Below are 26,445 nucleotides of genomic sequence, written 5' to 3' on the forward strand. Positions count from 1 at the left end.
GCACTAATGCAGTCACTTTGTGGCTGAGACAGTAGAAAAGACTAGTTTAATCAATGTCCCTGATGTAGTCTCTTTATCTTAACTAGACTGGTGTTTGGTCAGCCATCCTACTTTTCAGTTTTGGCCCCAAACAAAGCCCAGATTTAATGATTGCTTACCAGGTGATCAGCGAGATGTGTGCATATTTTTCATACAGTAAGAGAAACTGCAACACAAACTTAGTGTTAGAAATTCCACTAACATGGATCCTATGTTGACATGGCTGCCATTTACAACAGGAGGTGACACTATTATTGTTTATATTATACCCTGCCCTTACATTGGGCTCCTATTTAACTCAAGAGCCAGATCAGCGTGGGCTGAGCCTCAGTAACACTGTGAAATCAGGTACTCCCAGACCATTCTCACCTGGGCCTAAAGTACACACTTAGCTGAACAAGTTGGAAAGATGTCAAGTACAGGGAAATTCTGGAATAAACTGCAGTAGAACAATTAAGAGTAAATTGCTGCATTTCTCTTTTGTCATGTACACATGGAGATACCTGCCGACACTGGTTAGTTGAATAGAAAAGTAGAAACACGACCTAAGAGATGCTGCTGCTGCTCACAGAGTCACAGCAAACAATTCTACATAAACATCCACAAGTCTGGCACTTCGGAAACAGCTCACACCTGCAGCCACCCATTAAGAAGACTGCATCCCATATCACATCTATTTAACCCACAAGTCATTCACATGAAAGGAAGGCATCTCATGTGGGAAGCAGTCTATAAACTCACTTTCTGCCAAAGAAAGGCCAAGAGCTATTATGCAGCCCGTCCCTGCCTAGTCCGTAGAAGCCTAGAAACTGCAGACCAGTATAATAAAAACGCTGATTGCAATTAAGAATTTAAATCATTTTATTGCTTTACCTGCCATTAGGACAATCTATAACAAAAGGAATATATTAGCACATACAGTAAGTCAGACTTATAGTCAGGTAACGATACAAAAATGGTCCTCTGGTTGACTATAGCACTCTAGGGCAGTAGATTTTTTTTTAATTTGCTAAGGTGTCCTAGCAAAAAAGATTACCTCTAAAGCCCTGAATGTTAGCTAAGGCAAACTATACCAACTGTGGATTCAAACATGTTTAAATTGCACACAAAGGTAAAGCTTTAACTGTGATTAATATTTAACTCAGACGTAGCTGGTTCATCTTAAAATCTTGTTGGTAAAACTACAAAAGGGAGTTAACAGCAAGCTAAAAAGACGCAGTAGTGAAACTTGATTAGAAAGCCTTATATAAAAAAATGTGCATTTTTGTGGCGCTCTAACTAGCTTACATAAGATTTAAAATCTTTTTGGTGCTTTTAACAAGGATCAAATCAAGCTTCAAAAGTAAGAAAGGTATGGGGGGGGGGGGAAATCCCTGGATAGATTCAAACTGAATGAAGTTTTGGAGGAAAATAGCATTAATGGACTCCCAAAGAGAGCACGTGGAAATTCCCAAAGGCATATCCTCATCAGTGTCTTCAGCATGGACAGAAAGAATTCACAATGTAGATTTTACATTTTATATGCATCTAGAGATGAGGACATGTCAATACCCCTTCCCATATATATATATATATATATATATATATATATATATATATATATATAGGCTCCTATTCCCCAGACATTGCTAATCATATTTAATTAAGCATTCTTTCCAGCAGCCAACAAGTCAGAATGGTACATACCAGGTCCAGTTTCTGGGGGGAAAGTAAGGAGGGAATGGCAGGGAGCTGGACTGGTAAGAAATAGTTGCACAACTAATGCAAAATACTTGCTGTCACTCCCAAATAAAACCCTAGACTAGTTTTAGATAATTTACATGTTATAAGGAAACCAAATTGCCTACAATATCCACCTGCAACATTCCATATAGTAGGCAGCACAGGGTGCACACAAAATATTGTAACACAAACCTGGTAAATACTGAAACACATTTCAGACTTGACAACAGGGTCAACTTTCCCAAAAGCTATTCTGTCAGATCGGTATGAGAATCTGGGACAAACCAAAGAGAACAAGACTCGAGACTGAACATCTGCTCAGACTGAATATCTGAGAAAGGTTAGAAGTTGCTAAAACTTCTGATTGGACAAAAGAGATTCAGTAACAAGAGTTTAACAGGACACTGATTTTCTGTTTCCAGTCTTCCACATGAGCCAGATTCTTGTCGTCTAACAAGGAGTGTGTAGTCTGGTCCTGCATTGAATGCCAACAGAACCATTCAATATCTGGTGCTGAAGTTAAAAGGGAAGGCAAAACTTGAAAGGGTCAGACAGAAGACTGAAAGCACAGGATGCACCCTTCAGTTTCCTGGTCTACATACACTGCATGGGGTATACTATTTGGCACTAGCTAAGGAGCAGTGCAATTATTTTGCCAACACCACCAGCAATATATAGGTGTCTAATCCATTGGCTGGGTATTGAGAAATTGCACAGGAAAAAATAGAAGGGGCAAATATGAATATTCACAGCTGAGAACAGGCAAATGGGAAGGGTAGCTATGGCAAGAATATCAGCAACACTGGCAGCAGGTGCCAGAACAAAAGCTTGTACACAAAAACCTGACAAACGACAACCAAGCCCGTCATGAACCAACTGAAATGGATACTGATGCATCAAACTATCAAACCTCTAACTGTGGTTTTACTAAGGAGCTGATCTCAGTAAACCAAACCAAAGATAACCATATCCAGAACATTTATGCCAAGAAGTTGAGCTTAGAGGGCAAGTTCCTCTGCTAAGAGAAGTACTTACAGCAGAAAGTGACCACGCCTTGAAATAAATGTAGGAACTCACCAGTTGAGAAATGTGTGCCTCTTAATAATTTTCCACTGTTACATCCTTAACTCTATGGCAATAACCTTGGTACTAGGAAATTTTCCCAGCGAAAGGAATGGCAGTCACTGCCCGAGTTGGACACTGTACATTGCACAGAGAGAAGCAGTAACAGCAAAAAGTCTCCATATAATTTTCTATTTATTTTAAATGGTATTGGGAGCACCAAAATAAATGCTCTAAAATTTAAAATGGTGCCGTGAAAAGCAATTGATTTCTTTCTTTTTTTTCCTCCCTCAGACAGACAGGAAGCTGCAATAGCCAGTGGCCATGTGGCTCTGCACAAGAGTAATGAAGCAGTCTGCATTTGTGAAGCATGTATTTGAAGAAGAAGGGAGACTTCAGACAGACAGAGACACAAAGCTGTTGTACTGCTGGATGTTCCGCTTGAGAATATCTGAGCATGGACCCAAGACACGCTCAAATCGGGGCCGGTCGAGCTTTACACATTTCAATGGGCCACGAGCAACAACCGTGGCAGCACGAGGACGGTTCATCAACAGAGCTATTTCACCTAAAAAACAAAATATTCATTTCAAAGAAAACAGGGTAAGGGGGAGGTGATTTGAAACAGATCAACAGACTTTCCCAAAATAGAGGACTGTTCTAAAATTATCCCCAAACATTGCATAGTGTAAGAGTGTTAAGAATTATAGACAGAGATGTGAAGGGCCAGAAAGACTGTGGGAGAAGTGTGCTTAGCGTGCTTATTCACACTTACCTTTTGTCCTGCTCTTTCCAGGCACAGGTCTGCCCTTTATAGCTCCGTATCCGAGTGTGGTTTTGGTTTTTGTTTTTGTTTTTTTGCCCTGGGGCTTTCCCTGTGAAAACCTGATCTTCAGGGCTCAATTGGAGCAAACATCAATTCAGGGTTTCTGTGGACTGTTGTTTGCTTCGATTGAGTGCTAAAAAGCGGTTCTCGTGGGGAAACTCTGGAATAAAAAGGGGGGTGCTTGGACACAGAGCTTTAAAACACGGAGTGTGCTTGGAAAGAGCAGAGGAAAGGGAAGTGCCAAAGTCATTTGAGCAGTGCTTCCCAAGCAATCAGTAGCCAGCTGGTTGTCAAGACACTTGGCAATTACTGCGCAAGCGGATTTTGCCAGCCCTATGTTTGGCAAAGGGACCCAGGTGGCGCTGTGGGTTAAACCAGAGAGTCTAGGGCTTGCTGATCAGAAGGTCGGCGGTTCGAATCCCTGCAACGGGGTGAGCTCCTGTTGCTCGGTCCCAGCTCCTGCCCACCTAGCAGTTTGAAAGCACGTCAAAGTGCAAGTAGATAAATAGGTACCGCTCCTGTGGGAAGGTAAACAGCGTTTCTGTGCACTGCTCTGGTTTGCCAGAAGCAGCTTTGTCATTCTGGTCACATGACCCGGAAGGTGTCTGCGGACAAATGCCGGCTCCCTCGGCCTATAGAACGAGATGAGCGCCGCAACCCCAGAGTCTGACACGACTGGACCTGATGGTCAGGGGCCCCTTTACCTTTACCTTTATGTTTGGCAAAGCTGTTTTCTGCAGGGATTGGCTGTGAAATCGGATTCCAGTTCTAACACTAGGTATCCTTGCAATTAATGTTTAAATAATACTCAGGTATTTATACTTCTAATATTTCAAATAGTACAATTCTATGTGCTGAGTTATCCCTCATGTACCACATGATCTTCAAGAAGGAAGTAACATTGTCCCAAACTCATGTTTTCCATTGCAGAAGTTGAATCCAAAGTTTTAGAAGTGTGTTAAAGATACGAAACTACTAAATGGCCCAATTCAAATGATCATATCCTGGATGGATGAGACAAGTTTTGCATGAGCTTAATATACCCACGTGTACCCTCTCTTCATGCAAATGAGAAAACAAACCAGGAAGTTGTTATAAACCACAGCTCCTGGTACATACAAACCAGGAGCTATATTTCATGATCTCCAAACAAGCTCCAAACATGCAGATGCCAACCATGGTTTTGAAACAGCTTCTGATCCCTAACCCATTGGTCTGGAAGCAATTAACAGTTGTTCCCAGTTTGCATGACATGGGAACCTATGGTATTTGCAACTTGTTTCTCTGGTCTCATGAAGGGAGGAACGAAGGATACAACTGTGGGTGTATGAAGTTCATGTATATCCTGGCTTATTAAGCCAGAATTTGATCGTGCAAGTACAGTCTATGTCCAAAAAACAACTACTGTAAGCAACTGCAGAAGCCAGCATCCAACTTGAAAATTTGGGTTAAAATCATATAAATCTGATTTCAATGTTTTCTTACTGTACAATATGATCTTGTGGCTTATTCTCCATTCCAGGAAGGGTAGTATTATAGGAGCCTAAGAGTTTTTGTGAGCTTCATGAGATGGAAAGGAGCAAAGGGGAGAAAAGCCAAGTCTCAGGGGACCAGGAAGGGGGCTGCTTTAAAAATATATACCATTATGTCATTTGCACTGGTCTTATGCCTTAAGTATTTAAACGACATTGTCAACTTAAACAGCAAGAAAACTCACCAAAATAATCAGATGGTGCAAGCCTGCCCACTTCAACAAATTCTTCATGCTCTGACCTGCGCTGTAACACAGCAGCTGTACCCTTCAAATGAATTAAAGAGTTAATGACCAGATTTGTTTTAGCAATCCTGTGCAAAAAGCAGCAACTTCATGACTCAAGAAAGCAGAAACATCCCCATTAAATTACTTGTCTTAACCTATCCCTTTTAATCCTAATATCCTCAAAAGGGGAGTATGATAAAATACCATTCAGAAGCACATTTCACAATTGAACTAAGCATTCCTACACAGGGCCGGCCCTATGGCAAGGCTGGGTGGCGCAGAACCGCCAGGGGGGCGGCGGGCTGCTGTGCCCGCAGCTGGCGCTGGGAAACTGGGCAGGGGGGGCGCCGGAGGGATCTTCACACCACGGCGCCAGGGCGCCAGATATGCTTAAGACGGCCCTGTTCCTACATGTATAATTCTGCCACCACAGAATTTGTTAAAGGGATTTATTGTCATCTATGATCAAACCTGTTATCACAGAAAATAATTTGCAAATACTGTACGTTTTTTGTCCAGAGAACCAGTATTGATGCAAGCAGTCTACAAATGACTTTTTAAAAACACAGAACCACCTTTCATCATATCCAGAAGCATTCCCCAAACAGGTGTCCTCCAGATGTTGAACCACAACCCTAGCCAGCCTAGCCAACGGTCCGAGAGGGTAAGAGCTGTCGCTCAAAACATCTGGAAAGTGCCCAGTTGGAGAAGGTTGATATAACCCAAGTAACTGAAATGTATGAGACAAATACAGCTGCTAGTAGCTAATTCCAAAACAACATTGTTATAAATACTCACCTCCAAAATAATGAAGAACTCGTCTCCTGGTTCTCCCTGCACCACAATCTTTTGTCCATCCTCAAATTGTACTGGCTCTAATGCATCAGCTACTGTGAGACGCTCCCATTTGTCAAGGGATTCTAAATAAAAATAAAACAAGTTGGTTTATTTTGCTGTATCTCAATGATTTAGAATTAGATCCCCAGTTCATCTCACATAAGGATATGCTCCTCCAGTTTTCCTACAGCAAACCCTTCTACCACACTTCTTCCCACTGCCATGAACAAATTAATCATCCATTCACATATCATGATTTAGCAGCTGTAGCTTCTAGCACAGCACCTCAACAATATCTGCTCCCTCTGTGATGTTCACAGTAAGGCAAGACACAAATATTCTAATAGCGATGCTAAGAAATTCTTCACACTCACCCAATATTGACACTTTACTAAGAAATTCTTCATACATCTTTCTCTTTCTCAGTGTGCTACCCTGGAGGAGAAAAACACACACAAATGGATCTGAAAAATACTCTTCTGTTTAACAATTCAGAATACCAGGAAAAATGGAACAGGTCATAGAAATGTTTACAATGCATTCCTATTCATTTCTACTTATAAGTAAGTCCTCCTCAGTTAAATTAAACTTACTACCAGATAAGTGCATATAGGAGAGGTTTTCAACCTTTTTGAGTCCACGGCTCCCATGACCAACTACATTCTTTCTGCGGTACTCAGGAGCCCAGTTATGTCACTCCTTTTTTGAACACCAACCCCTGTGTGTTCTCTCAGCCTTCTCTCCTTTCCTTGAGAGTCCTCTGGGCAGCTGCTGCCCCTGGTCTCTGAGCTGACCACCCCCTGCCCCAAACAGAGGTGCCTCCTCACACTGCCCCACTGGGGTCTGGGAAACACCCCCTGGCTGGCCCCAGAGGCACCATTCACCTGGGGAGCTTGTAGCCAGGGCTGCTGCAACTAACAGCAATGCAAGCCTTTGGGAGGCAGAGACACAAGAAGGCATCAGAGGAGGGAGGGAGGGAGGGAGGGAAGGAAAGAGGGACAGAGGCCAGTATTGCCCGTGGCATTCCTACCTATCATTCAAGGCACCCCAGGGTGCCACAGCACACTGGGTGAAAACGACTGGATATAGGACAGCAAACTTAAATGGTTCAAGTCTTGTGTACACCATTCTAATATAAGCCCTAAGCTGCCTGTAAGCCCAGTTTTCCACCATAATTTTTTTAGCTAATCATGAACAGCATATCCCCTTAAAATTTATGCTAAGGCTGGGTGGCTAGAGCAACCCAGTCATATGGGTGGGGTTTAAATTATGTATTATCATCATCACCTTCTTTATTATACACTCACTCATCTTGAAGTAAGCCTCTTCTGAAGTCACTGAACTTAGTTCAAAGAATGGACCTATAGGCTTGCATTGTAAATGGTCAAATGGTGGACTTTATCCAATACTGTCAATGCACAAAGACAGGCACAGGCAAACTAGGCCCTCCAGATGTTTTGGGACTGCAATTCCCATCATCCCTGACCACTGGTCCTGTTAGCTAGGGATGATGGGAATTGTAGTCCCAAAACATCTGGAGTTTGCCCATTCCTGCCCATGCCTGCACAAAGAGAATGAACTTTGGCTCAAGCAATGGGATTTCACATTCCTTTCATGGTAGCAGCTTCTTTGCTATCCCAGACAGTCCATAAATCCCACTCAGGTCTCTTTCGGCCTTTACAACAGAGTAAGCAGGAATATTCACTCTTACTGAAGTGTCAGTTTGCTCAACTTAATAGGCAAAAGCTTTTGTCCATTAAAAGTTATTTAGTAAAGAAAAGAAAAGCTTGGCTGGGATATAGTACACTAGAAACCCACAGGTCCCATCAGTGTGTGAAGAAAAGATGTGTTTCTCACCTTCCCATATTAATTACTCAATACACACTCTGTGGCAGTAGCCTTCAGGAATCTAAGCCTTGGATATAAATATACAGTGGTACCTCGGTTTATGAACACAATTGGTTCCAGAAGTCTGTTCATAAACTGAAGCGTTCATAAACTGAAGCGAACTTTCCCATTGAAAGTAAGGGAAAGTGAATTAATCAGTTCCAGATGGGTCTGCGGCGTTCGTAAACCGAAAATTTGTAAACCGAGGTTCCACTGTAGTTCTCTTGTGCTAATTTTAAATTCCAACACCCTTTCTCTGTCCTGAGTGTGTAAAAACCACTTAGTAATCCCAGAAGACTGGCTTTGTCTGGAAAAACAGCAGTGTGTGTTTAAAAAAGAATGCAAATAATCTCAGCTGAAAGCCCAGACTTACTGCTATTGAAAGTCTAAAACTTCAAAATGCAATTGCATCCTGAAAATTGCATGCATGTAATTGCAAAATGTATAACTACTTTTTTGCTTAATTGCAAACACAAGTCCGCTGAGACATTCTCTTCTCTGCATGAAAATGAAGCTAGGGCTAAAGCTAGGGCTAGGGCTAGGGCTAGGGCTAACTTTGCATGAAAAGCCTCTTCCCCCCCCCCCAGCAGAAGATCAGATGAGTGGGTGCAGCTAGAATAATAGAACTGTAGAGTTGGGATCAAATCCACGACCCTGAGATTACTAAAAAGTCTCATGCTGTACTGACTGAGCTATATTCAGGAGTTCTCCAACGCTGCCGTACAACTTTCCTATATGCTCATGTTGATTTATACAAACTCAAGTCACAATACCTCAACACCAAAAAAGCCACACTCTCTTCCAAATTCATTTATTTAAAAACATAAAAAATTTCTTACCATAAGGATTCTTCTATAGCTGTCTCTATCAATACCCCACAGTTTCACATTAGTTTTTGCTTTGACAGTTGCTGCTCGGGGTGTTCCATAGATCAGTGCAAGTTCACCAAAGCTGCCCCCTTCTCCAACACTGGTGGCCCATTCATTGTTAACATATACCTAAGGATGCAACACACAAAGTTGAAGGAGGACAGGAATTTTGCTGCAAATGTATCCCCTGAAACAATATGGTTCAAAAAATATGATACGGAACATTTCAAAACTAGTTAAATGTTCCAATTTGGATAATATTCTAATTTCTTTTCACAGTAATATTCCACAAAACACATGTGCCAAAGAGGTTTTCGGTTTTTGTTTTGAGAAAAGCTTATCACTGGGCACCATTTGTTTGGCCCTTGCATAATAATCAAATAATAAGTGATTTCATTCTGGGAAGGAGTATTAGCTGAAATAAGTAATATTACAAATCACAATGTACTATTTAATCCCAGTTTGGGTTTATTAACCATTTCTATGGTAGATCATCGAGCTTTATTATATAAGGATATTAGATGTTTCTTCTGTTAATGCTGTGATTATTTACTTATAGTACAGAATTGGAAAGGGCTTGAACATTTGCATATGATGGAGACAGAATGCATAGACTACTGCCCTATTTGAAAAACTAACCCGAAAGATTTAAGTTTTGAACAATATATCTGATGCAGACTATTTTATTTAAGTTTACTACCCATTTGCAAACTACTCAAATAAATATCCTGATGATTGGCATCCACCAACCTTGCACATGGACTTATGGCAAAATTTTATACATTAATTTTCTGTTCCAGGGGTGGGGAAAATTTCTTGTATTGTTTTTACATTGTTGAAAAGTAAATTAATTTTTTTTAAGAGAGTAAGTGATTTATTTAACAGGCTGTACTACCTAATGTGCCAGCTACTTACAGCTTGATTTGATATCGTAAGGCATAAATTTTATACCCATTTACCTGGGAGTAAGCTTGGCTAAACTCTGAATAAATATGTATAGGCTTACAATGTTTTTAATTGCTTCTCCACCACTTTGAGAATTAGAAAAGCAGGTTAAAGACTGTAAATAAAAATGCAACCTAAAAACAAAGGCTTTTTAGTTTAGTAATTCTGAGACATTACATTTCAGAGTCTCAGTTTAGCCTGATTACTGGTACATTTTTGTTGTGTGGCAATGTCCCTCCCTCCACATGAGAATAAAGACACGACACATCAGATAGATTTAAATGGGTGAAAAGGCTACAACTTTATTGGTTATGGATGTTGAGTGGTATTGGCTTAGGCACTGGACCCTAACCGTCTATATCCGACTCCAACCTGTGTGTTGGACGTCCGGGAAGAGTTAACCACCAGTAAGGAGCCCAGTGATGTACATCAACCGGAACTCCTCCTGTGATCACCGTTAGGAGCTTGCCTTACGGCCCTAACCTCCCTAGGCTTCGGACCAGACTACGCCCACAACTCCACCTCCAACGCAGGCGCGGAAGTGGTTTTATTGAATGTTATTGTAATTGACTTGTTTTAAAATGGCTGTTGCGTTATGATTTATACTGTATGGTTTTTTTTCTGTTTGTTTTAACAAAATTATGCATATGTTTTTAATATAAGCCATCTTGGGAAGACTAGTCTTGAAAGGCAGAACAGAAATATATGACATATGATGGACTACCTGCCACCCCTGTTCACCAACCCCTCCTCCTGTTACACCTAACCAAGCTGCTCTCTGAAATGCCTCCACCTGCTCCTTTAAATGCCCCTCTGGTGGCATTTAATTGGGGAGGAGCTTCAGAAAGCACCTCTCTGCCTCCTTTAAATAGCTAGCCTCCGCTGCTGCCACCCATGCTGCTTCCTTGCAGGTCTGCCTGCTGTTCTGTTATCACACTGGAGTTGCCGTGGCCACCTATAGCTGACCACACAAACGGCAGTAAGAAATAAGCTTCAGACAAGGCTAGAGAAAGGGAAACTGTGGTGAGGGAAAGATGGAGGTCCCTGATATTTATCTGTCTGAAATGCAAAAGACCACGTTCCCATTATTGCCCATGTGAAGCATTGTATGTGCTTTAAATATTCTGGAGCACTGCAGTAATATGGTTTAGAAAAGACTTACATCCATTTCTCCTTGATCAACAACATAAAAGTTATCCCCTTCATCACCTACAGCAAAAAATTGAAATACAAGTTTGAGAAACAATTATAGGTTTAGAAGAGGGGTTATCAACCTCTTCCATCCTAGAATCATCCAGCACAAAATGACATCCATACATAAGCTCACATATGCTTTTTTGCATTTGGAACAGCCATGCTTTCCTTTAGGCTTTATAGTCAAATATATTCATTATATTTATAATTCCCACTTCACCCCTACATGTAATTAAAATGAAGGATGCTATTTACCCAGCTATCAGTAGGACAGGTTGACAGGTAGACTAGTAACTAGTCTAGGTAAAGTGCTCTTGATCAAAGCCCTATTGCAAAAGCCATTGCTGGCAGAGGATTTTCACCTGTCCACAAAACTCAAATAGAACACTGAAATGGTTACAATGTGGGGAAAACTAGTCTAAGCTCAGTGACGGGGAACCTCATTGCCTTCTGACCCTCCTCAGGCTATGCCCCCTCCTCACAGGTATCTCCCTTATTAACCTAGGTGGGGAGATTTTAACCTCACCACCCAACACTATGATGGGGACGAAAACTGGCCCTCCCTGGGTTCTCAACTGATTTGTTGGGAGGGTGCGGTTTTCATCCCCATTACAGTGTGCAGGGTTGTTCTTGCTTTGTTGGCATCCGTCTGTCTTGAGAGACAATGGAATGCATGTCTGGGGGCAAAGTCAAACTGTTCTGTTAGCAGCACTGAAGTGACCTTCCTGGGGTGCAAGCCTGGGCAGTGTGCATGGAGGTCCTGGGACACCCAGACAATAAGACCCGCCCGCCCCCACTCCTCTCATGGCCTTGCTGTTGTGGTCCAGCTTGGCTGCGTGCCAGAGGGGAGTGTACAAGACGTCATCCAACTGCCATAGGGATTGCATTCCGGATTTGTGCAGGGTTTACTCCTTAGCCTTTTCTTCTCCCAAAGATATCCCTCAAGGCAGCAGAGGTGTAGGATCAGTTTGGTTGCCCTCACCTGGTTGCCCTCACCTGGTTTAGTCGGCCAGTAAAAGCCATTTCCTGGGGTGTGGCTGCTGTTGCATGCTGACAGCTTCTAGGAGCCACAGGTGAGAGTTGTGTGCAGGGTGGGGACCAAAGGTGGACAAACTACCCCAGAACGAGCATAACATGTCCCCCAGCAGAGGTATTACCCCTCTCCTAACATCCCATAGAGATGTTTAATCCTCCCCACAGTGCATGCTACAGTGGGAATGAAAATGCCCCCTTCTCAGCTGATCTACATGGATCATATGAGATGGGGAGTTGAGAAAGTGAAGAATAGGTGCATGCCTGTGTTAAGAAGTGTGTGACTGTGCGCACATCTGGCCCAGCCCACCACTGGAATGCAACCCCCCAACAGCTACCATTGAGGCCAGAACATAGGAAGCTGCCTGATAACAAATTGGACCATTGGTGCATCTAGTTCAGTACTGTTGACACTGACTGGCACCAGCTCTCAAGCGTTTCAGGGGAAACTTCCAGCTCTACCTAGAATTGAAAATACATGCCCTACCGTTAAGCCTTGGTCCCTTCTAAAAGGTAAGTGACCAAAAAATGTTTGCCCACCCACCTCTGCATAACTAGCTGGAATTCTATACTTGGGATCTTTTTAGCAACCTTGTGAATGAGATTAATAGAAAGCAACTGCACATCTTCAATGCTTCAAACGCTAAGTAATTTTTCCACCAACATCACAATCAATCACTTGCCTTGCTGTATCACAGTCTCGCCAGCAATATAGGTGACAGGGAACATGGCATCAAAAATATCACTGAAAAAGATTTCAAAATTACTCGACAAAAGATCTAACATATTGCATGTGTGTGCTAATACAGACAAGCTTAGCATGAAGTTATTACCGTGTTTCTCATATTATAAGTCATGTCTTATATTAATTTTTTTTCCAAAAAACACGACATGGCTTATTTTTGAGGGATGTCTTATTTTTTAATAAAGTGCAAGCGGGCGCTGTTTGCCGGGCTTGTCAAGCCCAGCAAACAGCGCCTGCCGATCTTCAGTGACAGGCGGGGGTGGGCGGAGAGCGGAGAACGATCTCCGCTTCCCCCCCACCCCCGCCTGTCACACAGCACAGGTCGGCGGGCGCAGTTTGCCGGGCTTGTCAAGCCCAGCTAGGAGCGCCCGCCGATCTTCGGTGACAGGCGGGGATGGGGGGAGAGCGGAGAACGATCTCCGCTTCTCCCCCACCCCCGCCTGTCACACAGCACAGGTCGGCGGGCGCTGTTTGCCGGGCTTGTCAAGCCCAGCAAACAGCGCCCGCCGATCTTTGGTGACAGGCGGGGGTGGGGGGAGAGCGGAGCACGATCTCCGCTTCCCCCCCACCCCCGCCTGTCACACAGGACAGGTCCGAAGATCGGCGGGCGCTGTTTGCCGGGCTTGTCAAGCCCAGCAAACAGCGCCCGCCGATCTTCGGTGACAGGCGGGGGTGGGGGGAGAGCGGAGAACGATCTCCGCTTCCCCCCCACCCCCGCCTGTCACACAGGACAGGTCCGAAGATCGGCGGGCGCTGTTTGCCGGGCTTGTCAAGCCCAGCAAACAGCGCCCGCCGATCTTCGGTGACAGGCGGGGGTGGGCGGAGAGCGGAGAACGATCTCCGCTTCCCCCCACCCCCGCCTGTCACACAGCACAGGTCGGCGGGCGCTGTTTGCCGGGCTTGTCAAGCCCAGCTAGGAGCGCCCGCCGATCTTCGGTGACAGGCGGGGATGGGGGGAGAGCGGAGAACGATCTCCGCTTCTCCCCCACCCCCGCCTGTCACACAGCACAGGTCGGCGGGCGCTGTTTGCCGGGCTTGTCAAGCCCAGCAAACAGCGCCCGCCGATCTTTGGTGACAGGCGGGGGTGGGGGGAGAGCGGAGAACGATCTCCGCTTCTCCCCCACCCCCGCCTGTCACACAGCACAGGTCGGCGGGCGCTGTTTGCCGGGCTTGTCAAGCCCAGCAAACAGCGCCCGCCGATCTTTGGTGACAGGCGGGGGTGGGGGGGAGAGCGGAGCACGATCTCCGCTTCCCCCCCACCCCCGCCTGTCACACAGGACAGGTCCGAAGATCGGCGGGCGCTGTTTGCCGGGCTTGTCAAGCCCAGCAAACAGCGCCCGTTGATCTTTGGTGACAGGTCCGAAGATCGGCGGGCGCTGTTTGCCGGGCTTGTCAAGCCCAGCAAACAGCGCCCGCCGATCTTCGGTGACAGGCGGGGGTGGGCGGAGAGCGGAGAACGATCTCCGCTTCCCCCCACCCCCGCCTGTCACACAGCACAGGTCGGCGGGCGCTGTTTGCCGGGCTTGTCAAGCCCAGCTAGGAGCGCCCGCCGATCTTCGGTGACAGGCGGGGATGGGGGGAGAGCGGAGAACGATCTCCGCTTCTCCCCCACCCCCGCCTGTCACACAGCACAGGTCGGCGGGCGCTGTTTGCCGGGCTTGTCAAGCCCAGCAAGGAGCGCCCGCCGATCTTCGGTGACAGGCGGGGGTGGGGGGAGAGCGGAGAACGATCTCCGCTTCCCCCCCCACCCCCGCCTGTCACACAGCACAGGTCGGCGGGCGCTGTTTGCCGGGCTTGTCAAGCCCAGCTAGGAGCGCCCGCCGATCTTCGGTGACAGGCGGGGGTGGGCGGAGAGCGGAGAACGATCTCCGCTTCTCCCCCACCCCCGCCTGTCACACAGCACAGGGCCGAAGATCGGCGGGCGCTGTTTGCCGGGCTTGTCAAGCCCAGCAAACAGCGCCCGCCGATCTTCGGTGACAGGCGGGGGTGGGGGGAGAGCGGAGAACGATCTCTGCTTCCCCCCCCACCCCCGCCTGTCACACAGCACAGGTCGGCGGGCGCTGTTTGCCGGGCTTGTCAAGCCCAGCTAGGAGCGCCCGCCGATCTTCGGTGACAGGCGGGGATGGGGGGAGAGCGGAGAACGATCTCCGCTTCTCCCCCACCCCCGCCTGTCACACAGCACAGGGCCGAAGATCGGCGGGCGCTGTTTGCCGGGCTTGTCAAGCCCAGCAAACAGCGCCCGCCGATCTTCGGTGACAGGCGGGGGTGGGGGGAGAGCGGAGAACGATCTCCGCTTCCCCCCCCCACCTCCGCCTGTCACACAGGACAGGTCCGAAGATCGGCGGGCGCTGTTTGCCGGGCTTGTCAAGCCCAGCAAGGAGCGCCCGCCGATCTTTGGTGACAGGCGGGGGTGGGGGGAGAGCGGAGAACGATCTCCGCTTCCCCCCACCCCTGCCTGTCACACAGCACAGGTCCGAAGATCGGCGGGCGCTGTTTGCCGGGCTTGTCAAGCCCAGCAAGGAGCGCCCGCCGATCTTCGGCTCTGTCCCCCGATGCGCGATGGCTCGGGGAAGCAGGAAGGGAGCTCCTGCTGTGTCCCGCGCCTTCGCCTCTCGCTCGGTCGGGGCTACACGACATGGCTTATTTTCGGGGTATGTCTTATTTTTCACCAACCCTTAGAAATCCTGTCATGGCTTATTTTTTGGGGATGCCTTAAAATATGAGAAACACGGTAGGGAGGCTGCATCTCTCAAGTCTAGACTAGAGTTGCTCAACATGTTCTGGAGAGGACAAAACAGCAGTGCTCACACGAGCTTTAGTTAGTTAGTTAGTATACTGCCCTATACCCATAGATCTCAGGGCAGTTCACAGCATAAACATTAGGTTTAGTGAATTAAACTTCAGGTTATTCTTGTCTCTTCCCATACTAACAGACACAGGGGCAACATAAATAGGCTGACATCAGCATGAACATTCCCCTCTTCTCCTTGCCACAAACTAATCCAAATAATTGTATGAATGTAGACCCCATTATATGGCATTTTTGCAATCTAAGCCACAACAATGTCTGAAGTGGGAGCCCAAAAACCATTCAGTACAACTTAACTGGCCTGGCTAGGGAACTGGCTAGGCAACTTATACTGCATTATTTTTATTTGTTGGCTGTCTTTTTGCCACAGTTCAAAGCAATTTACAATATTTTAAGCAAACACACACACAAACACACTAAAAACCAGTATTTAAAAAAAATCCAAAAGACAATCCTTTAAAAAAAAACACAAGATTAAAACAACCCTCTTGTGCAAAAAGGACATAGGCATTTAAAAGCCAAAGGTCTGACTGGAAACAAAACGAATAGCTTTGCCTAGTGTCTAAAGATATATAGTGATGATGCCAGGCAATCCTCCCTGGGGAGAGCATTGCAGAAGCAAGGAGCCAACACTGAAACGGACGTCCCATGGAGGGGGCACACAAAGGGCCTCAGATGGGGAGAGGTGGTCCTTGAGGTATTGTATTTATAGTTAACATTATGCATGGTTCCAAAACTTGGGTCCCAGCAAACCTATTTATTCTTTCTACATGTTGCTCAATTCTGTTTATTTAACTATCCGGGTTCACAGATTTCCTACCTTCTTTCATTGTCATCAAGATGAGCAAAAAGCACATTCTTCTCTATGGCTTTTGCCAAAGCAGCCATAGTCTTGTAATCTTTTGGAATAACCTATGGAATGGAAACACCCAAACAATACCGGTTAAAGACCTAAGAGGCAAATGTTCTTTAAGCAAACCCATTACCAACAATATTTGAGAGGAGTTCCTTTCTTGGAAGGGAGCTCTGTGCAGGAGTTTTATCCTATGTGAAGAAGTCATTCAAGAGGTAAGGAAAGCTTCTCAAAGACTTCTTTAAGAAGCATGTTCATGCAATTATGCCTACATTCTAGATGCCCAGAAAAGGGAAAGTGTCCAGATTGAGATGTAACTTTCCTGGGTAAGTGCTGATTCAATGGCCGATTTAAGTATCTTTTCAGATAAAACACAACTATCAGGAGCCTTGATATGTAGAAAATTATTTGTCCACTCCCTCTGATAAGTCTATAGACCAAACTGGACACACCAGTACCTCAAATGGTCATTCAGAACTCAAAATAATCTTACTTGAAGCTGATGCAGGTGTTAGGAGTCACATAACCTAATGGTGCTCTTATACCAGGGGTTCCCAAACTAAGGCCCGGGGGCCGGATGCGGCCCAATCGCCTTCTAAATCCGGCCCGCAGATGGCCTGGGAATCAGCATGTTTTTACATGAGTAGAATGTGTTCTTTTATTTAAAATGCATCTTTGGGGTATTTGTAGGGCCTGCCTGGTGTTTTTACATGAGTAGAATGTGTCCTTTTATTTAAAATGCATCTCTGGGTTATTTGTGGGGCATAGGAATTCATTCTTTCCCCAAAAAAAATATAGTCCAGCCCCCCACAAGGTCTGAGGGACAGTGGACTGGCCCCCTGCTGAAAAAGTTTGCTGACCCCTGTCTTATACAATGATTGGGAATCTTGAATACCTACCACCCTAGGATACGTCCCTCTTACTAACATCACACTTCTGAGGAGCTGTAATTATACTTACAGGTCCCCCAAGGGTCAACTCCCTAGTACAGTGGTACCTCAACTTACGAACGACTCAACCACTGAATTTTTCGACTTACGAATGGGGGTAATGGCCGCACGCTTATGAATGTCTCGACATCCGAAAGAAAACCGCAGAGGTTTTAGATAGGGATTTTTCAACTTTCAAATTTTTAGATAAGGTCACTTCGACTTACGAATTTTTCCATTTCCAATGCATTCCTATGGGAAATCGCGTTTCCAATGGCGTTTTTCGACTTATGAATTTTTCGACCTACGAAGGTGCCTTTGGAACGGATTAAATTCGTAAGTCGAGGCACCGCTGTACAGTATCAAGTTTCCTGGAAACTACACAGAAGTCACAAGGATGTCCTAGGAGACCTGGTTACTCCTCTGGAAAAATTATAGTCAATATTAATTGAGCAGACATTGCAGAGTCAGGGAGAAATGGTTTGTCTCCTCCAGCCAAGATTTTTCTAATAATTATTTCCTCCATATGTCAACTCCTCAACATATGCCAACCCAACCAAGCAGAAATCCAGGTTTATGTGAGAGAAATATAAAGGCAACTCATTAGCAAGTTAGGAGGGCATTAGCACAACTTATCTAGGGAAAGGCCTGATACAACCTTATTTGGGGTAGGCAAAGAAGGAAATTGTGCATAGAAGACATAAAATATGCCTTGCAGGAAGAAAGAACTGGATGCAGCACCTTTCTGACATAAGAGGCAGCATCCTCTTCTGTGTAAACCTCTGCACTGATGGCACCTCGCCTTCTGCGGCCCTTTACCACCGGATTCATGGGGGGAGGGGGAGAAATCTCATCTTCACGCGAGTCTGCACGGGAGCTGGCTTTCTGCTGGCACATGAGCTGTTTTGTTTCTTCCTGCAGTGAAATAAAAGTTCTATGTTAATAATCCACAAGGGTAGAAAGTTCACACCCATGCATATGCTCCTGGGAGAACTTGTTTCCTCCTTTGCAGTTATTCTCATTTAAACACTGGCCATCAAGTTGCACTGTGCAATCTCACATGACTTCCATACTAAAAAGTTTGTGCCCTCCATAAGCTTGTGAAAGGTAACACATGAGTAACCACCACATAAAGCTGTTTTCCACAGCAACAGATCAATATATTTAATTCTTAGCAACTCCACTCAAGCTAAAGGTCTCAAACACCCTTTTTATCTGTCCTGATTGTGCAGAAAGCAAAGAGAACTCAGTAATCTCAGAAGAATGCAAATAATGTCAATGCAGAACTGAATGGCTAGTCCTGCCTTAAAGCTTTGCATAGTTTTAAACTTCAAAATACAATGGGAATTTCATGTATACAATTGCAAAAATGCATGGATTTTGCAAGGAACACGTCTCCCTCTTTGCTGAGAGATTTTCACCCCTGCTGTGGTGTTGTAGATAAAGGAGCTGCAATTAAACTTTGCACAACAGAACCCCTTTCTCCCTTAGCTGCCCCTCACTGAACAGCTGATGGATGGGAGGGGACCCAGGGAGCTAGATGAAATCTGCATGTGGGCATCTGCCCCGCAGACCAGGGATTCTCCATCCCTGTCCTAAAGAGTTATAAGTAAGGAGTGAGAAAATATAGGATTCATGATTTTAACATTTCACAAATTTTAATCCCATCTGAGTAGTCTTGTGTTGGGGAAGAGGAATTTAACATATTTCAAACATTTGTATTTAACAGAATATATTTTTTAAATTGGCACACTTTTAACAGCTACTTATACCTAGTATAAAAATCTGGATGAAGTTTCTAAATGCTTTTGATGCTTTAGCTGTCATGTATCATACTGGTGTTGAGTCCAATACATGAAATTTAGTCCATTTGCTGGATATTTTGAATGTTAAATTATTGCATTCAAAGAAATGCACCAGGCATGCAACATATGCAATATATTTTTAGTGATTCAGATATTGCTCTGGCATATTGCTCTGTGGATCTGTGCTCTGTTATCATGAAGATGTTTATAAAATTTGAGTCTTCAATGAAACTAAAAAAAATCCTATACCTCTACTTTCTCTCTCTCTCTCTCTCTCTCTCTCTCTCTCTCTCTCTCTCTCTCTCACACACACACACACACACACACACACATATCCATGTGAACTTTTGAATTTAATAGTTCATCTTTGTAATACAGCTCAGATACAATTTACATACAGGGTAATGACATTACAGCTGCTCTTCGAAGATCATACAGTTCCTTTATCGTAACAGAAATCCACAGAAAGCTTCATTATCTAAATGAATAATTCCAAATGCATAATGGATTTATAACCAACTGATTCTATTTTCTTGAATTTCCAAAGGATACTAACAGAAACCAACAGGTCTCCAAGTATTCCTGAAACAATGTTACACACAATCTGACTCTGAATTAAACTAGTATCATAATTGAGAGATTCTTGTTTAACAATCCTAATACAGCATGTCTGTCTCAGACATGGCTGAGATCTGTCGATAAATGAGCACACTTAATCCAATTATTAACAATTTTCAATTAAAGTGACGTGAAAGGGGACGACGACACACTGAACATTAACACAAAGTCCAACTTATTATTCATCTGATAGCCTACCAGTAATTACCCACACACTTCCTCTTGGATAAGATTAATATGAACTCCTCTAAAAACTACTTTTTAATTCCTGTATTTATCAGCTTAATGTTGCTTAACCAAAAGAACCCCTTGCTCAGTGCCACATAGGACACTCCATGCTGGAAAAATGGTTTTTAATGGCACATTTCTAAACTTCCAAGAAGGCATAAACATAGCAATGTACTTGCCAATTTTGCCTGCTCCAATGAACTCCCAAGCCCTCTTCCATAAACCAAATTTAAAAAACTGAGTTCCTTTACTCATAATGCCCTTGTATTTTATTCATTAATAAAAGGCATGAACATATTTAAATTATATTTTAATATTTTAAACTATACACACTTTTTGCCCGCATTTCTACAACACATACTTTGGTAACAAAACAAAATAAAAAACACTTTTTTTTAAAGCCAGGCAGTGCCCACGGGTTTCAAACCACTGTGGGTGATTACAGGATCTAAGCTACGCCTTGGTCGATGGAACCGCTGGGCTGAGCTGGCTCTATAAAACACATTTTGTCAAAAACCTGGTGTGTAAACAGTGGAGTCTTTTTTCATATCCCAGAATGCAGACACAAAACAGTTAATAAAACTATATCCAGGAGAAAAATGTGAAATATTTTTCAAACAAAAGGCAGTATGGATCCTACCCCTTTACTTCCTGCCCATGCCCTCTGCTATCCCAGATCTGTCCTAGATGGTTGGGGGAACTGCCAGAACAGATTTAGGGGGCATGGGCGTGCGTTCCAGTGAGCAAGGAGAAACCCTTGCAATAACAGAACATTCACCTTAGCACTACACTGCATACAATCCAATTATATTTTTTCCAGATTCACAGCAGAATATTGTTCTGTATTTTTATCCCTTCATACAGTTTACTGTAAGCTCCACAGAGCACTGAAGTTACAGTGAAAGTGTGCAATATAAATTATCTTAAATAAAGCTCTTAAGCTTTGGGGACTGACTTTCAATTAAATCAATAAAAGCTACCACTCATTATTCAAAGGAAACCATATTTAATATACACATGCAATAAAAGATGACCAAAATAGTCTTAAAAGTTACCATGCATGACCCTAACCTTTCTGCCTCTATTATTCAATAGACCTGCACTGGTCAACTAAAGCAAAACTAGACTAAAACTGTAGAATTCCATCTAAAAGTGCAGTGGCTTAGATCCAGAGAAGTGAGCTTTCTTTGCTCCTCTTCCCACTCCAGTTCCCTACACCTTCCCTCCCCCCAAAAACTATCCCAAAGTGTCAAGGGACCCTCTAAATGGTGTGGGACTGGGCTTGGGGAATTGCACCAGAATAGTGGAATTGTCAGAATACATGGAAGCTTCCTTTCTGCTGGTGAAAAACACTTTTGGACCCAAGCCAATAACATATAAACTTGCCTAGTTGTAGGGATCTGCATAACTTGGCATTTAGATCAAGCCAAAATGCAAGCTGGACTATTCACTTGAAACTCTGTGCATTCTTATGAATTACAAGTACTAGTGCATAATAAAACTGGGGAGTTGAACAAAATGACCCTTCTATACAAAACAAAGTATGTTATTATCCCAACATTGTGCCTTAGGGGAAATGTATGAATTAATTTGTAACAATTAGCAGTGACTGCAGGAATCACTAAATATTGGTCTTATTATTTGCCTTTAAGTCGTCAGCTGCTATGGGATGAATGCTGCTGACCTTCTCTCTTTCCACAGAATGTTGACACAGTGATGGGAGAAGCTGTTACTGACACAGCAGTCAAAGAACAAGAGGGGGAAATTGTTGGGTAGCTTTGCTGCACAGCCATCTAAATTTACTGGGTAGTCACATAGCTCGTAAAAAGTGCAACACAATTAGTGGGCTACTCAAGCTAAGGACTCGTTTGTGATTAGATTAGTAAGAGTTTTATACAAAGTGTACTGAAAGCAAAATCAGATCTGGGATGATCCAACTAAGGGCACAATCCAAACCTTCTGCCATGGCAGCTCAAATCAGGGGAGTCCTAGGCCCTGTGTCAGCTCCAGGCTGGCGCCTCATTCAGATTCAGATCAGGCCTGATGGCAGCTGGTAGTAATTAGGAATCTGATTCAGGTACCAGGCCCATCACTTCCCTCAGAACACATAGTTTCACCTCCTTCTGCTGGGCTCCACCACTGGGGAGCCTACCAGTGGGCCATCTACCCACCAACAAGTGACATCTATGTTACTCCACTGGCAGCAGCCGAGCAAGCAAAGTGGAGGGACATAATTGCTCCATCAACCTCCACTCCCAGCCATGGTCTAGTGTAAAGGCAGGTTGCATTGCTCTGCCAGTCACCGCAAAAGCAGAGTGAGTTCTGCTGACACAACAAAGCCACCTTTCCCTGCCATCTCTTAACCCTCCTGAGTAAATCTGGGGTCAGTGCAGGGAGAGGAGATGGAGAAGACCCATTCACTATGTGAATGGAAGTTCTTCTGCTTGTGCAATAATTTATATGGGATGCTATGGGTTGAATCCAGCTAAGAAGTCCACCATATTTAAATGGTAAAGTTTCATAAGAATGCCCAAGAGTTTAATTCTTGCAAAATATGTTCTACTCTAAAAACCTTTCTTTTTTCTTCCCAAAAGCAGAATTACCAAGTGTCTCTGTCTAGCTTCTGGATTTGCTGCTGCTTCCACTTAGACCAGAGAATTTTTGATGCCCAATTTGCATAACAGTAGCATACATGAGTCCAGTATCTCACAAAGCAATACCATCTGACCTGGTACCCCTATTTATTTTTCAATTAATTTTATGAAAACATTGCACAGATGCTTTTCTAGCAATCACATGGCAATAAAGTCAAAAACACTGCTGCACTTTCCCCTAGGAACATTTAAACTGTTGATGTACTCTCATTCCTGAAGCTTATTTTTACCTTCTCCAGTCTTTCAAAATATTCCCGAAGGAATGCCATGGGTCTCTCAGGTCGCACTGTACATAGCTGGACGATGCAATCCTTCAGGAGTTGTTGGATATTGTGTTTTTGGACATAGTGTTCACATTCACGGAGGCTGCGCTCCTCTTCGCTGTTAGCGCTGCCAGTGGCCATTGCTGCTATCTGAAATTAAAACGTATTTTTAAAACCCCAAGAGATAGATGCCCTGCTATCACCATATTAGGTAAAGGTAAAGGGACCCCTGACCATTAGGTCCAGTCGCAGACGACTCTGGGGTTGCGGCGCTCATCTCGCTTTATTGGCCGAGGGAGCTGGCATACAGCTTCCGGGTCATGTGGCTAGCCGCTTCTGGTGAACCAGAGCAGTGCATGGAAACGTCGTTTACCTTACCACCGGAGCGGTACCTATTTATCTACTTGCACTTTGATGTGCTTTTGAACTGCTAGGTTGGCAGGAGCAGGGACCGAGCAACGGGAGCTTACCCAGTCGTGGAGATTCGAACCACCGACCTTCTGATCAGCAAGCCCTTGGCTCTGTGGTTTAACCCACAGCGCTACCCGCGTCCCTATTACATTAATGATATTCAACGATCACAGCTGCCAACTCTTAATTGCAGAGATAGCTAATTAGCAGAAATCACAACATTATATGCTTCTAAACTGAAATAGTGCTCAGTGTATTTGTCTGCATTCTGGATAAACAGAATGTTAACAACAGAAATAAGCAGAGGTCAGTAGTTCAGTGAGGTCAGTAACCTCAGTAGTTATGTCCAGCTAAGTTGCTCCCAATAAAGTAAAAATAAAATAGTGCAATTAATGCCAGCTCCCAGGCAAAATCTTACTGGATGCAAGATTTCCACAACTGGCAAACAAACATATCCATAACTGTGTCCGTAATAGCATGTAAAAATAAAGTTTTATGGAAATAAAATACATTATTTCCCAACTGCCCAACACTTACTTGAGATGCAGCTAGCTGCAACCACTACAGGTATGCACAGAATTTACAGGAAGGAGTGCTGATCCCAGTATAGCCTTTCAAAAAGGAAGGAAGAAGAAAGTGAATAACTCCCATGCGTTACTGTTCTATTAATACATACTTTTCTAGGTGAGATATTTAGATACATGACACAGATGGCAATATACTTGAGATAAACATATATAATGCTTCCCAACAGGAAACAGAGGCATGACAACAAAATATAATGCTGTGAAGTGCCCACACTACAAACACATGGCATCCTTGTCATCTGCAATGCTTGTAAAGAATCTAAAGATTACAATACACCTGTTCCATTTCAAAAAGCATACACATACATATCTGGCATTTACATTAAGCTGCCTTGAAGTTCTACAGTTACTTCTTTTGTTTTGACAACTTGCATAATGAAGGTCAGTAATAAATGCCTTAATTAACTGTCCAAGAGTTAATGCCATGGCTCTGTGACAGCCTGCAAATAAGTCCATGGAAAAAGCATTCACACTGCTGATAGACAGCATCAGACACCAGTGCTCAAACACAACTGCAGAAGAAGTAACAGACAAGAAGCTTCTATTTCAAATAAATATTCTTAATTGTTTGAAGCATGTTACTTAGAAAAATTGAAGTATTCATCATACACGGCTTTGAAGAGCATTCATTTTAATAGAAACAATGCCAAAATACTCTCACCAACTGGCAATTAACAGCTGATAAAGGACTTTTATTTTCTACAGGTATTTGCAAAGTAGAGATGTAGTAGCTTCAGGTAGCTTCCAGGTAAAATTCTTGGAATTTTAAGATCCCTGCAGTAATTTTAAGGGGCTCCTTTTCTGGCAGAGAAAACTCACAAAGTGTTTGGAATTCCTCATATAACTATTTAACAGTCATCTTTAAACAGTGAATAATGAAAAACAGCAACCTGGTGGTGGTAACCCAGGACATCAAAACAGCTTGTCAAAATTCTTAAGTGGGGGTAGGGGTCCTCACATTTTATTGAAATCTCAGGTGCAATTGATAGCACACATTTTCTAATCACAAAGAAGAGCCTCTCTATCACAAAAGGGCATTTGTAATTTATAGCAGCCTTGAATAACTTACCCTGATCATCTTTCAAGTTATCTCCCTGTGGCTTCCATAAATAAAAGCAACAGGAAAGCCCTAAGATGCTTCCTTCCTGTGAGAAGGGAGCACAGTTCATTGGGAGCTCATTTCCCCAGGATAGAAATACCCAGAAATTCAAGTACTGTACACAGCAATTATGGGCTACTGCAAAGGTAGCACTTGCTTGTTTTGCTCCTTGACTATGGGGGAAATGACTCTCTCCCTATCCTGCAAAAGGTTATTCACTACACTATAATGACTACAAAGCCAAGAGAATGACAGGGTCCCTTTCCTCCCTCCCCTCCATACATAATGTGCAACATTCTGGAGGGCCCTAAGAAACTACTTGTAAGTTAAGCAGACCCAGCTAAACTCTGGCTTAGGCACGTTTCAGCAGTAATATTTCCACTTCTCTAACACAGATGAAGATCGGGTACCCCCCCCCAACCACACACCCCAGACCTATTATTCCCCCTTTAATCCTAACCTCCCCCCCCCCAAGTCTGAAAGTTATCCAAGATCACAAATCTGGTTTCTTTGTAAAAGGATCCTCCCTCCAAAAACCTATAGGCCTCTCTCTTGAATCGTCTAACAGAAGTAACCCCACAAAAAACCACTTTCCTCATGGGCTTCTCCTTAAATAATAATAATGGAAAAACTAAGGCGGCTTTATTCTACGCTCCTTCTCTGTGTCTACATGGCGTCATCTTCTACGGTGCACTTTCCTCCTAATCTTAGCCCCTCTACTTGCGTCTGGTCCCCTGGACCCTCTTCTCCAACCCCCCCCCCCCGGGAAATAAACCTTGCAGCGTAAGCGCCCCCTTCCTCCCCAACACTGAAAAAAATAAAATATAGCCACGCATGTGCTCTCCCTCCAAGCTTTGCCCGTGGGCCCCATCCAAGGCCCCCTTCGGCAACCCGTCTCCCCCGCCGGGCTAGGGCTTTTCTCAGCAGGGCCGCCCTCACAACTCGGCGGAGGTTTATCCTCCTCCTCTCCCATCCTCCGCCTCACCTGAGGAGAAGGAAGAGGCCTCTGCTTCTGCTGCCGCCGCCTCCCGCAGCGCGCCTCAGGTAAGCGCGCCGCCCCCGCGTCACTCCGCCGCAACTCCCGCTCTCGCCCCACCCGCCGGCGAGCGCTTGAGGCCCACCGGCCCCGACTTACCACAGGGTCCTCCTCCTCCCTGCCTCGGCCTTTCCTCGCGGGCGGCCCCCCCTCCTCCCGCTGTCCCAAGTGGCGACGGCCTCCTCCACCTCCCTTCTCCTCCTCCTCCTCCTCTTTCGCCTCAGCGATCGCTCCCA

At 44.4% G+C, this 26,445-nt stretch overlaps 1 protein-coding gene across 2 annotated transcripts; it reads right to left on the bottom strand.

Annotated features, from left to right (window-relative positions):
- Positions 1–882: 882 nt before the first annotated feature.
- PRKAR1A (protein kinase cAMP-dependent type I regulatory subunit alpha) lies at positions 883–26,445 on the bottom strand. Of its 2 annotated transcripts, none has more exons than XM_035104058.2 (12): positions 26,309–26,445; positions 24,025–24,098; positions 23,044–23,226; positions 18,250–18,423; positions 16,547–16,638; positions 12,856–12,917; positions 11,109–11,155; positions 8,972–9,130; positions 6,620–6,680; positions 6,207–6,328; positions 5,367–5,448; positions 883–3,391 (listed from the first exon to the last, which is right to left on the bottom strand). In XM_035104058.2, the coding sequence occupies exons 3-12, from the start codon at positions 23,215–23,217 to the stop codon at positions 3,219–3,221; spliced, it is 1,146 nt and encodes a 381-aa protein (XP_034959949.1). In that variant the 5' UTR covers positions 23,218–23,226; positions 24,025–24,098; positions 26,309–26,445; the 3' UTR covers positions 883–3,218. The 2 variants fall into 2 exon arrangements, with proteins under 2 accessions (XP_034959949.1, XP_034959950.1); XM_035104059.2 differs by lacking the exon at positions 26,309–26,445 and adding an exon at positions 26,159–26,262.

This window comes from Zootoca vivipara, chromosome 2 (genome assembly GCF_963506605.1).
Source record: "Zootoca vivipara chromosome 2, rZooViv1.1, whole genome shotgun sequence".
Taxonomy (NCBI): domain Eukaryota; kingdom Metazoa; phylum Chordata; class Lepidosauria; order Squamata; family Lacertidae; genus Zootoca; species Zootoca vivipara.